Here is a 16,355-nt window from a genome sequence, read left to right as displayed (position 1 = left end):
TGTGTGGAATCAAGTACCCTGACCTCCTAATACGCTGCAAACCCCTTGTTTTTGTTCAGAAAAAAGGGTGGGGTAAACTTCATCACCCACTCACTCTCTCTTTCTCCCCCTCCTCACACAAAAATGAAACACATTAGCAACCTGATTTTGGCACTAAAAATTGCAAAGGGAAAGTGCTTTAGTTTTTCGAATCTATTCTGCAATCTGGGATTATTATATATATTATATCCAATGATTTTTAAGAGGTATGAAAAAGATATTTTCTTTTTAGTATTATAATTTTACTTGTTTCACACATATACACAAACTCTAACTTGTTTTTTTAGATGAATTATTTATCATTCTTTATCTCTCCACACACTTCATTACCACTAACTTCTATAACCTCTGCATTTTCACTTATTCATTTCAAACTTCTTTGAATTTTCAGTCTAATGTAATACACACTCTCTTGAAAACATATTTCTGCCAAATGTTATCTAAAAATATGGGTAAAGAAAGAAACAGCAAAAAATATTTGAAAATGGGAAGGGGGTGAAATTTCCGAGGGTTCCACCCCACCCCATCCTGTTTTCTGGACCAAAAAATGGGTTTTATGGCATATTAAGAGGTCACCATAATTCATTCAATGAAAAAGGTAAAAAAAATTCCAATGACTAGGTGGGATGGGGGTGGGGCTTTTCTGAACAAAAATAAGGGTACTTATTTGCAGGGTACTTGATTCGACGCAAAAACTCTGAGTTGTTTTTGTTTTTTCTTAGTGAAAATTGTGTGGGTGAAAGTATCAAAATTTACCAAATCTAGTCCAGGGGTCAAGAACACCGGAGGTCTACACTGCTCCAGGCTTGACCACAAGCCTATCAGAGAGTGGCAGATTTGTGATTTGGAGATGTATCTTGTTTTTCCTTCATCTATTCACACTCATAAATAATAGAAGAATCATTGTAGAGTTCATTATTGTTTTTACTGTTGAAATATTTACAAATATATTCTGGTTAACATACAGATGGTTGGGCATATAAGTTTATGTGAAGCCTGTAGAGTTGTATCAAAATCCTAGCAGTTTTGATTTAGTTATGCTGGTTGAATTCCAAGGTGAGATCTGTGTGTATTTCATAGTAATTATCATCATTATCATCGTCATTGTTATTTTTCTGTGCTTGTAAAGACTGATAGGTTTTCTGCAGCATAGCATTATGCTGCTCATTGCAATTCCTTGTTTCATTTATGAAGTCCAACATCCTGATTTAAGCCTTTACCGAGATGTCCATACCCTTATCTAATTTCCCTCCATCTTCAATGAGTTCCTTTCGTTTTGGGATTACTTGGCTCTGTCACGGTCATTATACATCACATGGCTACACCGATGCAACCTTTTTTCTTGCGTATTACATCAGATTCTGCTTATACCCAGTCTCAGCTTGTTTGTGTTCTGTTGCTTGTTCTCTCCAAAATTAACACATTCTGCAAACTATACTCACCTTATTTCTTTCTAACCTCTGCACATCCTTCACATTTAATACCATGTTTTGCTACCAAGCAGTACTGGCACTTTGAATGCAATTATATAATTTGCCCTTCACTTGGGGGAGAGAACCCCTTTGTTACTTGCAGAGATAATAACTCTCAGAACAATAATTTTCACTGGTGATTAATTTACTAAGATAACAGAAGTTATCAGCTACCTCTTGAGAGCTTTCTGGATATTTAAAATAATTTATTTCACACCAGAGTTCCTACCTATTTCTGCATATTGAGTATGAGCCACCTCTTTAATGGTAGTTGAATTCTGTGGTCTTGCCTGCTAAGTGGAACTTTTATCATTGCTAGATTTACTTTGTGGCTTCTTGATCCTAAGTTTTGCATCTGCATTTGGAGTTTTTTTTTTTACTAATTCTTCAACAAATTTTGTTACTTGGCCCGCCTGTCAACTCATTGTGGATACTTCTCCACCCTTGTCCATGCTGCCCTTACTCATGCCTGCCAAATTGGTCCTCACTCACACCTGTCTCCCAATCATGTCCCCTTGCTTCCCTTTCCCACCCTCTACCCCTTCATCAGAAAATTCTATGGGCCTTTTAACTTCCTCTTTCTGATCTTACCACCCTCCCTGTTTTTCCCCAACCCACCTCTCGCCTCCTTCAAATGTACCCAGCACCTATGTGACCTACTGGTCCATAGCTCCTTCCTCTCCCTCCATTCTCACCCATGCTGGATCCTTCCCTTGCTCTTGACCACAGTACCACACCTGTCCATTCATCGCCAACATCACCTCTGTCACTGGAACCAACTAACACACTGCTCACTTCTGTGGCTCCTCCTGTATCTCATCTTACATCATTTACTGCCTCAAATATACCCTTTACAGGTCTTTATATGTTGGACAGTCTGGCCACCAGCTAGCCAACAGATTACTGATATCTATGAGATATCTGCCTCCAGAAAAATACTCCTGTTGTTTGCTACTTTTGCTTGACCAACACTACACAATATTTGGCCTGGCCTCACACCATAGATTCATCACTATCTGACTTAGCAAGGAGCAACATTACATCTTCTCTTTGCAAACTCATAAGCTGTTTGGACTTAATACACTCCCTCCTCCTTCAAACAGCTTCTAAATTCCATTTCTCTCTCCAATCTCATTCTCCTTTCCTATGCTTTTCCCCTCTTTTTCTCTCTCCACTTACCTTCCACACTCACACCCTGCTCATTTTTATACTCTCCTGGTTTTAAAAACCACATTTGCTGTCTCTCTCCAACTTCAGGTCAGTTATATTTTGGCCATGTAACAACACACATGCTTTTCTTTGGGCTATCTGCTCATTCCTGCCTTTCCTCTATATGATGAAGAGCCGTGCTCAAAATGTCATTTCTACTTCTAAACTTTCACTGGTTATCAGTCTAATATATTTAGTGTATGTCCAATTGATTTTTGTTGTTTTCTGGGGTTTTATTTTCTTCTTGGATTTGCCTCTGTGTGTGTGTGTGTGTGTGTTGTGTGTGTATTTTTGTATACATATGTATATGTAAATAATCCACTTTGCCAGGGTCTTTGTGAGGAGCCACCTTTCTGCTCTATAGAGGAGACCAGAGAGGCTCAACATTTTGTAGATATGGAGCTTTGACTTCTGGGAGATAGGGCAGTGGCATCAAAGGGGCTTCCATAGGGTGTGCACAACCTTGGTGGTCAAACCACGTATGCAGTTGATCTCTGGAGTCAAGTCTCCATTGCTGTTGACTATGGAGTCCAGATAGATGCAAGAGCTGATAAACTCTATGACTTCAGAGCCAATATAGAGGATCACCAGTTTTCAATAGCAGAGCTGTGACGGCCATCAAGAACATCACATGGTACCATCTGATGTTCTTGACGGCCCTGCACCAGATGACTGGTCATGATTAAAGAATATCTCTGGAGGCTCAACTCCATCTTGATGGATGTAAAGGAGCTGGCACGGGACTGCCAGCGATAGAGAACACTGGTGGATCTGGTCAGTTTTACGCATGATGATGCCACTGGGACCACTAACCTGGGATGACCTAAGGCACATCGAGCTGAGTTGAGCTGCTATGTAAATAATAATAATAATAATAATAGGTTTGGTATTCAATGTTATGAAGACAATACCTGTTTTCTGCCTATTGTTATTATTATTTCTTTTATTTGTGTCATACTCTGCACTCTAACCTGTCCTGACTTTGGTGCCTTGTGTCATACTACACCGAATACTGGAGTGGAGTGGGGAACCCAATACTGAGCCCAACTTTTGGTTACATGTCACACTTTATGGTGCCCACAGCCTCCCAGCTTGCCAGTTCTCAGTCAAACCATTTAACCCATGCCAGCATGGAAAGCAAACGTTAAACGATGATAATATATGAAGAGAGAAAAGCTTTTGTAATTAATGCTTGTTAATGTGTACAGTTCATGATATAAATATTATACAATTTTGTTCAAGCAGTATAAATTGTATGTAATTGTATGTATTTATGCACTTCAGTTATTTACTATTTACTCATAACTAGGAATACATACATACATACATACATACATATATGTGTGTGTGTGTGTGTGTGTGTGTGTGTGTGTGTGTATTCCTCAATTTCAATTGAATATCTCTAAGAGCTGGGAACATCTAGAATATATGATGACCATGAAAATAAATGTATCAAATCTTAGCTACTGATATTTTTTGCTTTGCTATACTAGAAGAAACATCTCATTTACTCAACTGGAGCTATGATAGAATCTCCTGTTGAATATGACATGAGTATTCAGTTTTTGCTGAATGACCAACACAAATGATTTGTTTAAATGGATCAAATGTATATGTTGTACATTAACTCATTCTTTCCATCAAATCGATGTTGACTGAATAGGTGTGCAGTGTACCATACATTAGGTGTTGAAGTGACACAGAGCAACATGAGATGAAGTCTTCTGCTCCAGGAATTGAAACCTCAATCTTGCAATCATGAGTTCAGCACCCTAACCACTAGGCCATGTACCCTCACAAACTGGAACCATTATTGGATATTGCTGTAAACATGCCAACTATTATTGATATATCTTATGCATTATTTTGATCCTACTCTAAGTCACATTGTACCTGTGGGTGTTGGCTTCCCTGGTAATGCCAATTATATACAATAGGGTGATTGAAAACTCAAAAGAACCAATTAGCTTGATAGAAAGCTTCTAGAACTCTTTGTAATAAATGTATCCTTTGTGCATCTTTCCTTGTAACTATTATGATTACTCACACCCATTATAATCTTTATACCCAACATAATTATTATGCAACCTTATTTAAAATACTTTACTATTTTCCTTGCATTTCATGAAGTTGGTATTGGATTGTCTGATGATATCAGTAATACAATTCTATCTCATCCTTTTTTTACTTTGCATGATTTCTAATGGTAAAAAGAAAACCCATTTCCAGATCAAATTATTTTCAATTTATTAATATTACTTCAATTAGTTTTAACTTTGTTGATTTATCATTTTGCTTCCAAACAATAATTGTAGGCTAAAAGAGCTAACCATAGTTTTTTTGTTTGTTTTTTTAAGCAGAAAATTTATTATTATTATCATTATTATTATTATTATTTTGAGACAGAAACCTGGTTAAAACCAAAATGTACTTTTTTCTTTTATCAGTTGAAGAATATTGTTTTCTATTTTATACGTCATCCCTCTATACTAGTGCTATCAAGGAAGAAAATTTAGCCAAATATTTTCATATGCTATTTCTTTTTTATAGCACTATGGTTATCTGGCACCATCTTACAATTATCCACGACCAAGTCAGAGATATGAATCAATAAACATGTATTTTGATGAAAGCTACTTTCATTTTGTATGTATTGAATGCCTAACTTTTTAATCTTTAAAATATATTATTAGAATGACAATGTTCTTCATTCTCTTCTGCCTGCTTAATATTTATTGGTTTCAGTGGGGAATACTATTAGATACATCTATTAGAGTTGTTAGCAGATTCAGTCATGTGCTAACAACAGTAGCTTTTAACCAAAAGAAGTCATCAAGTATTGTCTTGAGTGTTTTGACCCTAAATCCTTTGGTTGGCATGCCAGTAGTAATGGTCAGTTACTGCCCAGTTACTCCTGGCTTTCAGCTTAACTCCTCTTGCTTGTTTCACAGCCAGTGACACTCCCTTTTTGGTTGCCTCAAGCTAGCTATCTTCTTTATTCCTTCTCGTCACCTCCAGAGCTGTTAACATCTTCCACATATCCTTCTGTCAGAGTTTAGTTGCTTTTAATCTGCCATAACTATTGTCTATTTAGCTTATACTTCATCATCATCTTCATCATTATTATTTAACATCTGTTTTTCATATTAACATGGGTTGAATAGTTTGACAGGAGCTGGCAGGCTAAAGAACTACAAGCTCCAGTTTTCTGTTTTGGCATAGTTTCTACAGCTGGATGCCCTTCTTAATGCCAACCACTTTACAGAGTGCACTGGTTGCTCTTTATATGGCACCAGCACAGGTGCTTTTTATATGGCACCAGCACAGGTGCTTTTTATGTGACACCGGCACAAGTGGGGTCACCAAGTAACTTTCAAGACAAAGACCTCTTAGTTGAGAGGGAGTGAAACTGAGGGAAGTGGTTGTGTGCCAGGTGAGAGGTTGGAGTATGATAAAGAGACAGAGATAGTTGTTTTACTATAGAGGAGATACTTGGCTTCCCCAGTAGGAGAAGGAAGATAGGAGAGAGTTTGAAAAATAGAGAAACAGTCAGAGAGAGTGAGATGGTGTTGGTACCTCTGAACATATTATAAAAGTCATTTTATAATGCATAGTTTAAATAATCCAGTCAAATAGTATTTTCTCAGTTTACAATAATGTTCCGGTGTTAATATTCCTTTAGTTTTCATTGTTAGATTGATATGTATTCTATATCTTTTCTTTATATTGCAAAAATACAAAACTTACTTAGACATTGTCATTTTTACCAATATGCATATGAATTGCTCGACCAATGTAATTTCAGTTTTCTTTTTCTAAATACTAAAAATATAAAATGAAAGAAATAATTTCATATCTACTAGTACTGTTCAAACACTTTTTTGCTTTTAAATTAATAGAATCACTTCATTCAACAGAAGTGGTTTCATATCGCAAACAATTTAGTGAATCCTCTTGGAAGTTTTATCCAGAAATATTATTTTTATAAAAAATCTAATAATTATGGAATATTTTCATAATCTGTGCACAATCTCTTCATGATTTTCAAAGAGTATATTTGTTGCTTGCTAAGAGGTTATCTTCCATGAATTAATTTCTTTAAGCATACTCATTTCATTTAATAATTCCTGCAAGATGCTAATCAGCATTTTTTAAACTTGTGTATTTACACTTGTTGGGTAGTATATGGTGTATAGAAACTTTTGAGCTATCTTTTCTCTCTGCTTCTTTTATTAATCTGACAAGACACCCACCTAAAAGCTTTTTCATACAATCACTCTTTAGTCACACTAATGTATCGGATCTCACTATATACATATACTAAACCACTGCCCATATCTTCTGAAACTACCTATCTTGTTTAACAGTTTGGCATTTCTTCTTCAGAGCAACTTAAAAAAAGAATATGTGACCAATTATTTCATTAATTCCTTCAGTGTTTATAATTGTATTGAACTATCTGACTGCAAGTTCCAAATATAGGTGGATAGTTTGTTTACATTATTTGTTTTCAGGTTTCTGAAAGAAGAGGTGTGTTTAAAAGAGCAGTATTTGGACTTTCTACCATTCTCCTGTTTAGGTTTTGTAGATAATTGTCTTGGTGCTGCTTGACTTCATAAGAAAGCATGGATCTGTTTTCGCATGAGAAATTTACCCCTGCTGCTCATTTGACTGGGTTTCTTTATATTTTTCATGGTTGTTGTACAACTGAACTTGCTTCCAAATTGTTTTCATTAAATACTTTCTTGTAATTTGAAAGTATATTGATTAAACCTAAGAAATGTTTAATTCGGTTGGATGAGAAGGAAGATGTGGGACCAGATTATTTTTGAGGCATCTTTTTCTGTTAGTATGTAGCAAAGGATTGGGGGTTGTAATAGACCTTTTTGTTTGCTTGATGCTAGTACATTATTATAAAGCTTCTACAACCCTGATTTTATTCTGGCTACTATACTTTCAGAGCACATTTGAAAGGGTTCATTTCTTTGGTGCTCTTACTGCTAACTACCTGTAAGCATCTGTCACTTACAAAGTCTTTCTTTTATGCTAACCTGTCTATGATTCCATTGCATCTCTTGTGTATCTATAGTTTGTATTTATCAGTTTAAGACTGGCTGGCTGGGTGAACTTCTGTATTTAAACAGTCTAGTTCCTAGAAGTGAATCTGTCAGGAATGAAAAGTTCCAAAAATGAAAGAAGAGTCTAGAATCAAAGAGTTTAAAAGTAAACTGAGCAAAGACAAGTTGTTAGTTGGTAGAAAAGAAAACTGAACTTTCCTATCATCAGGAAAATGATCATGCTCAAAATACAAGAAAGATGTCAATAGGAATTCCATATTGTATACCTAGTGTAAACTATAGCTACTTCATAACAGGTAGTTTGGGTTCCATCTCATTGCATGGCATCTTGAGTAGTTGTCTTCTACTATAGCTTTGGACTGAGTAATGACTTGTAAATAAAATTAATTGGTGGAAACTGTATGGAACTTATTGTGTGTTTATTTCTGCATGTCTTTGCCTTGACACTGATGGGTGACAGTGATATTATTGTTTATATTTTCTGTAAACAATGTGTCCTGCAGCTTGGTGGTTTTGAAATATGAAAACCGATAGAATAAAGAATATATTTTATATTAGCTTAAAATCCACCCTATCTGGCAGCTTTTAAGCTAGCTCCTGTGGAGGCTCTTCATTGAGCCTTGGGCCCAACAATGACACTTCATGCATTGAGTACATATTAAATTTTATTAAACTTGACCATTATTTTTCAAGCAATGAACAATTTTCGTCAAAGCAATGATATAATTTGTCGACTTGGAACTTATTGCAAAGCTGCATGACAAACAACATTTTTTGTCATCCCATTCGGGTGAGGGTTAGTACAATTTTTTTTCTATCTAACCTCTCTCTCTCTTTCTGTTGATTGTTTTCAACCATCACCAGTACCACGACCATCACCATCACAACTGCCATACAGACACCATTCAGACTTCTGACACCACCACCATCAATACCTTTGACTTCATCACCTTTCCCTCCACCACCATCACCACTGTCTTTCACATTGCTTACTATCACCGTCATCCCTGACCGCCTCGGCTACCACTGTCACCATCATCAGTCACCTCTGCCTCTATCACAACTACAGCTCATACTTTTACTATCACCCTATTACCATCACAACCATCAATCTACTACTCACCTCACTGTCTCTATGTCTACTATTACTCTCACCCCAACTGGAGGAATAGTAGAAGTGTCATTGAATAGTGAAGGAGGGGGCCAAAGTGTGACACACTGGCACACAAATTCGTTTTGGCATTTATTATTATAGATGAAAAACAAGTAAGTGTTGGCAATAATAAGGGCATCTGGTTGTAGAACACTGCCTTAATAAGTATCATCCAACTCATACCAGCACAGGAAAAGTGAACATAAACATGATGGTGGCAATGATGATGAATAGACTGACAACCAAACCCTAATAGACAGATATCAGCATGCTAAATTCTTTACTAGCTCTCATCTTACTAACAGCACCTCTGTTCATCACTTTCACAGCACTCCCAAAGCATTTATTTACTGCCATTTTTCTTCACAATCACCTGATTATAAAATGTGGAACATTCCAAAGCTTTCACCAGATTATTAAGTACTCGGTAAAGTGGCTTACTATTACCTAAGAACTACTCTTGTAGTTGTCAGTCTAAGAAGAGGACACTGAAGAGTCCACACTGGTAAAGTTGAATTGTATCTCATCTAAACTAATTATTTTCCTAATAATCTCTAGCATTTTCTTAACTTAGTCTATCACTTTGATCCTCTGTAGTTACTTCTTTGTTGAGCTGTTCCTTTGCCCTTGCAGCAACTGACAATGATACTACTATGCCAGTCATTAGGTATGACCCCCTCCCTGCAACTACTTTCTTTTGCAATCTAGAACTCTTTACACTTATACTTTTCTTATTTTAGAACATTGTCAAACTTTTTATTTTAAGCTTCTTGTTAACTACTTCAAATGTCTAGTTTCTCTTTTAGCCACTTGATGTTGTTCCTTGCTTCTTGATCTTCTTTTCTTCCTAGGCCTGCCTCATAGTTCTTCTGTCTCTATCCATGGTATCATTCAATCACCTTTTGCTGTGCTAGAACCTTGCTCCATCCACACATCTGGTTCTTGGATCACAGCAAGCTGTCTCATAAAAATCACTAGTTTTCATTTATAAGTCTGTTTTCTTTCTCAAGATAGACACCACCTGAATCTACACATTACCAAAAAATCTTTCAGCTTCCATACTTTCCTTTACTGTATTATAATCATGTATTTCCGGCTCTGATGTCACTTATGACAACTCTCAGTTGACTGGTACATTCTTCACCAAGGAAAGATTTAGTATTTACAACCAGCTCTCTCCTGTTTCCTAGTGCATATGAAGTCTATCCGGCTTGTATATTAGCCTAAGTGATTAGTGGTCAAGTAGCCAACCTTGATCCAGAAATTAATATTCATGTCATTTATGTTGTAGAATTCTAAGAGCCTTGGTCCCTCATTAGTCTTTGTCCTATATTCAAAGCCCCTATGTGCATCAGAGAAGCTATTATGGTGTCACAATTATCATGGTTGATGTCTTTTTAATGAATGGCTTTAACTAACAAAGTTACTGTTATCAAGGTAGTCTGTAAGAGGACTCCTAGAAACAGTTTTTTTTTTTTTTGCTTATCTGTCAGTTGTGATTATGGTGCACCTGCAGAATCTGTTGCTGTTTGTGTTGCTTGTGACGTGGCTGGATTTAATAATTCTGTCACCTGTTCTGACAACCTGAATTAATCTACTATCTATTTATCTGCTAACACTATGTCAACTCCACCAACCCAGTGCTGTTATATTAGAAGAATTTGGAATATGATGCAGTCCTCGGACTTGTCAGATCATGTCAAACTGTCTAGCCCATGCCAACATGGACATTAAATAATGAGTATGATGATGCTTATCTATAAGAGTTTCACTGAGGCTCTCCTATATCTTACCTCTTGTACACATCACAGATCTATACTCATCTTTGTTCCAGGAGCTTTGCAATATAGTTGTATCTGTTATAAGATGAGGTATTCATTTCTTACTCTCTCCTTGATGTCTCCTTTGTACTCAATAATGTCATCCTACTGAAGATACTTGTAATCCTCACTTGAATGTATAGATTGTATAGCAAAGCTGTTCATATTCAGTTTTGTTTAGCAGGGTTTGAGTTTTCTTTGTCTAACTACCAAAAACAGAAATTCAATAAATTTTATTCTGATGTTTGGAATATTGGGTAATCCATAGAACTTCAGGTTCTCTACAAAGGAAAAGTGATAAATGTTTCTGGGTTTAGGGTTTCTATTTCTGTAAGCTTACTGGTTAATGAACAGGTATGATAAAGGGTTTAACAAGAGGACAAATAGCAGTATTAACAGGATATCATCTTACAGGATGATTGCTTTTTGATAATGTATATTGTTATATTTGATTGAATTGTCCTTACCTTTGAGAAGTAAAGTGATATGCCCAGTCTTGGTTAGGTGCTGATTAGCAGTTACCATTGGTTTTGAAACTTTTGACCACCCATAGTATGTGATACTCTCAAAGACTCTCTGATAGTCCAACAACACTACGGCTAAATTCCTATGGTTCTTTACTATTTCTTTTCATCAATTAGAAACTGCTCTCTACTTCCTTATTTCCCATAGCTTGCTCAGATGTTATAATATTATTGATGGTACCATGATCCTGTATAACCAAATTAAGGCCTCCAGTTTCTCTTTATTGCTTGCTCACTTGCTTACATTCACTGTGCGTGGCAGCCCATATAATGTAGCTATTCAAACCCACCACCACCTTTCCTCACTCTCATCCAGCACAATGTCTTGGTTAGTTGTGATTGACATACATCAAGTTACTTATGATTGATTCCTGTTACTGTTTTACTGGCACTCTGTTATTTACGACAATGAGGGTTCCAGTTGATCTGATCGATAGAACAGCCTATTCCTGAAATTAACATGCAAGTGGCTGAACACTCTACAAACACATGTACCCTTAATGTAGTTCTTAGGGAGAATCAGCATGACACAGTGTGTGACAAGACTGGCCCTTTGAAATACAGGTACTCATTTTTGCCAGCTGAGTGGACTGAAGCAACGTGAAATAAAGTGTCTTGCTCAAGGACACAACATGTCACCGGGAATTGAACTCACACCCATATGATCATGAGCCAAATGCCCTAACCACTAAGCCATGCACCTTCACTATTACTATTACCTTCCTACAAACTATCCCTCAATCACTCACCCTCTTACCAAGTAGTAGCTATCACCTCCTTTCCCTCTAACTTCTAGTATTACTCTCCCAGTACTCCTTTTTCTACCATCCTCTGACACCACTAACTATTTCTCTTGTTACACTCTTGCTTGACTCACCTTTGCTCACCACCCCTTCTGAATTGAGGCCATAGTATTAGACCTGTTCATATTCTACCACCTCCTTAGCACTCAATCTCCCCTCCCCCTACTTCTAGCTGTCTGTATATGTAAGCTAGCATCAGATCTCTTCATATCCACTACACCTTACAATCAATTTTGCTGTATTGTTAGCTGTCACTTCCATCTCCCCTAGGCTGTTATGTATTTATCTACAGTGGTTGGCATAACCAGTGTATTGTACAAAAATAACTTTTAATTGATTGTCTCTGTAATAGGTGTCCTTTGAGAATATTATCATTATTATGATAGTGGTGATGAGAGCAGTGGATTTGCAAAATCTTTAGGGTGTTGGATAAAATGCAATGTGGTATTTGTTTTGGCTGTTAACATTCTGACTTCAAATCTTGCTGAGGTCAACTTTGTCCTTCATCCTTTTGGGGTCAGTAAAATAATATACCAGTCATGTACTGGAGTTGATAGCATCAATTAGCTCTTCATCTTAAAATCACTGTCTGAATCAGAAACCACTTAAGGGCAGTGAGCTGGCAGAATTGTTACTGCATTGGAAAAATGCTTAGTAATATTTTGCCCAATTGTTTTGGATCCGGATCCAAAGTCAGCTTGTATCAGGGTACTCTCTGCATATGTGGTTTGATGAGCTGCCTTCATATTTCAAGGCGTTACTCTAATAATGCCAAGCTGGAAGGGAATGGTTCTGAGCAGAAATTATATAACCCTCAGTTTCTGGTTTGAGACCAGAGCATGACAGGCTTGATCTACTTCAGAGTCCCTGATTCTAGTTGGGTGTTTATCATGCAGTGGCCTTTGCTCCCATTTCTCCTTAATATATTGGAGGCAGGTTTGTTTTGGCTATGGTTTTTATTTGTTTTGCCTTGCTTGTTGAGTTCTTTGGGTACTGGTTCATCAAATTGCATTTTTCATAGGTATATTTTTGCATTTTTGTTACTGAGTACAATTTTTTGGTATTTTCATGCTTCAGAATCATCTTTAATATCTATTAGTATTATCAATATTATTATTAAAGGCAGTGAGCTGGCAGAATTGTTAGCACACTGGAGGAAATGCTAAGCGGTATTTCGTCTGTCGCTACATTCTGAGTTCAAATTCCATCAAGGTCAACTTTGCCTTTCATCCTTTTGGGGTCGATAAATTAAGTACCAGTTATGCACTAGGGTTGATGTAATTGATTATCCCCCTCCCTCAAATTTTAGACTTTGTGCCTATAGTAGAAAGGATTATTATTATTATTATTAATTAAGGTGGCGAGCTGACAGAATCATTAGCACACTGAGCAAAATGTTTAGCAGATTTTCATCTGTCCTCATGTTCTAAGCTCAAATTCCACCAAGGTCAACTTTGCCTTTCATCCTTTCGGGGTTCATAAATTAAGTGTTTCCTGTGATTAGAACTAGTAAAAGAATAATATACAGCTATACAATTATTGTTTTGGAAAAAAGTTACATGATTCGTTTTTATAATTTTAATCACAAATGTATGGAAAATATATAGTGATAATATACAAATGGATACAGTTCTTAGGTGTGTGAGGAAGTTCAATAAACTGATAGTTTTAACTGTTCTGAAGGTGTTAAAATATAATATATATCATCTCTAATGAGTGTTGACCTTTCTCATTTAAAACAAAAGTTAGTAATATTCAAATAGTTTAAAATTTTTTAGTTGAGCTATTACATGACTTTTATTCCCTCTGGATTTCAAGGGATTTCTAGTAGTATAGTTATTTCCTTTCATTACTTTTACACTTTTTCTTGGCCAGAATATTGATTTTCATTTCACTCAAAATATGCACTGTGTGATTTAAATCAACTGTTGATAAAATAAGTTAATTTTCAGGGAGGCAAATGACTGTTTCTGCAATACAAGAGTGGCTTATCCTTAATTACTTGTATGTGGGCATAAAATGCAATAGTAGCTTTGCATGTATAAATGCCTACCAGGTAAAATGCCTTTTTTTTCTCTTTATAACATATTTATAGAATTTATCAAGAAATATGAATTAGATATAAGATTAAGTTATCTCACTACTTTTAGATTATAGATTAGTCTAAACAGGATATCCCATGGGCATATGGCATAGTGGTTAAGAGCGCAGGCTACTAAGCCCAAGATTCTGAGTTCGATTCCAAGCAGTGACCTGAATAATAATAATAATATACAGAAATAAATTTATTTCTCAAACGCATGATAATACTATAAATAGTGTGATCACGATAAATTATTCATATATTGCAGAAAAATACGTTACTGGCCAGCCATGAGACTCGAACTCACATCTCTGTGATTACGCGTCAAGTGTTTTACCATTAAACTAAACTGCCCAGCAACAAATTCTTCTGCAATTTTAGAACTTATAAATTTAGCTTAATAATATCAAAAAATACATTAGGAATGAGAACCCAGGTTTGAAATTTCCCTAAGGCACCTGATGAAAGCTGGAGGGTATATCAGCCAAAACGTTGTGTTAACAGCAAACATGATGAGAACAAATATTCGTCAAATGTAAATAATGTAGAATATCCCTTTCTTTAGGTTTTGGATTGTTTGTATTGGTTATCAGAAGTGACCTTTCTGTTAAATAGTTCTTAAGTGAATGATTGATTGTTTATGAACTTGTTCATTTGACATGAGAAAGTATGGTATTGTAGTTTAGTATTTCCTTTCACATTAGTTTTAATTTTTTATTTGAGCTTAACGCTTTAGCATTTCAGATTAGTCTGTCAAATGTAAAGCTTATTTATTCACATTATTTTGAATTAATCATCCATTATCTTGTAGTTTTGAAGTTTACTTTTAACATGACATTGTAGGGTAATGTAAATGTTTTTATATATAATCATTCATGGTTATGAAGGTATGTGAGTGTGTGTGTGTGACTATGACTGACTATATGTGTGTGTATGTACCCAAAGCTGATGATTCATCAATACTTAGTTTCTTGGTATACATTTGGCCAGTTTGAATATAAAACAAATAGAATATTTTAGCTGGATAAGATCAGTCTAAATGCTAAAGAGTTAAGAATATTTAGAAGGCTTAAATTCTGAATTAGTGACGTGTCTGGATGTTTCATTTTAGTGATCATATGTTTGTGTATGTGTGTGTGTGTGTGTCTCTCTCTCTCTCTCTCTCTCTCTCTCTCTCTCTCTCTGTATGTATGTATGTATGTATGTATGTATACTGCTGTGTCTGGGGAGAGTCATTCTCTTTTAGTGCCTTATAATTTAACACACTCACTGGTAAAATTTCCACTCATTTACTTATTTATTTTTCTAAAATTTTCGTTGTCTTGCAATCTTTTCAATAGTTGTTGACTCTGTTATTCAAGCTGCATTCTTTTTGTTTGTTTGTGCGCATGTATGTGGGTCAGTGTGTGTGCTCATGTGTGTGGGTCAGTGTGTGTGCACATGTATGTATGTGTACATGTATGAATGCATGTAAGTGTGTATGCATGTATGTGTGTGTGTCTGTATATATGCATGTGTGTATGTTTGTATTCTGCATATTCATGTGTTTGTGTGTTTTTATGTGTGTATACCTCTGTCTCCTTGTGTGTGCATGTCTGAGTATGTTTGTGTGTATGTGTATGGGTTTTTGTGACTATGTACTGTGACTATGTATGGATGTGTATCTCCATATGTGTCCTTGTGAGAAGTGAAGTGCGTGTGTATATGGTCATGTGTTTCAGTCTTCATTTGTGTATGTTCATTTGTCTGTTCATATAAACTACTATGTACCTATCTGTCTATATGTCTATCTGTTTACTTTCATATCCATATGCCTACATACATGTGCATATACATATACACACATGCATACAACTAACTAGGTAACGGCCCACTTACTATTCTACTTGTATATAGATATAAACTGTGGGTATGGGGGTATGATTATCTACTACGTATATTTCCTATTTAATACTGGGTATGTTTCATTTATGAGGACATACTCCTGTATTTATCTGAGTGTTGGGTCTTTTTGGGTGCTTGGATAAAATGCAGATGTCAAATTGGCCCAGGTTACCTCCATGCTGGTAGAGTATGGAGGACAGTTTTTTGTCGTCATATTGTCTCAAATGTTCATTTAGTCTTAACGGACAGTCAACAACTATTGAAAAGGTTGCAAGATGTGACGAAAATTT

At 36.0% G+C, this 16,355-nt stretch overlaps 1 protein-coding gene across 2 annotated transcripts in view; it reads left to right on the top strand.

The window, feature by feature from the left end:
* Window positions 1-16,355, top strand: part of LOC106882625 (autophagy-related protein 16-1) — an 80,121-nt gene that overhangs the window by 41,721 nt on the left and 22,045 nt on the right. Inside the window, exon 9 of one of the 2 annotated variants that reach the window (XM_052967333.1) lies at window positions 5,271-5,366. The exons of the other annotated variant lie outside the window; for it this stretch is intronic. Coding sequence (XP_052823293.1) covers window positions 5,271-5,366 — 96 coding nt within the window. The remainder of the gene's footprint in view (window positions 1-5,270; window positions 5,367-16,355) is intronic. 2 annotated transcript variants of the gene reach the window in all.

The sequence above is a fragment of the Octopus bimaculoides genome, chromosome 4 (genome assembly GCF_001194135.2).
Source record: "Octopus bimaculoides isolate UCB-OBI-ISO-001 chromosome 4, ASM119413v2, whole genome shotgun sequence".
In the NCBI taxonomy this organism is placed as follows: domain Eukaryota; kingdom Metazoa; phylum Mollusca; class Cephalopoda; order Octopoda; family Octopodidae; genus Octopus; species Octopus bimaculoides.
The sequence above is the reverse complement of the archived record's forward strand: the minus strand, read 5'-3'. Positions and strand labels throughout refer to the sequence as shown.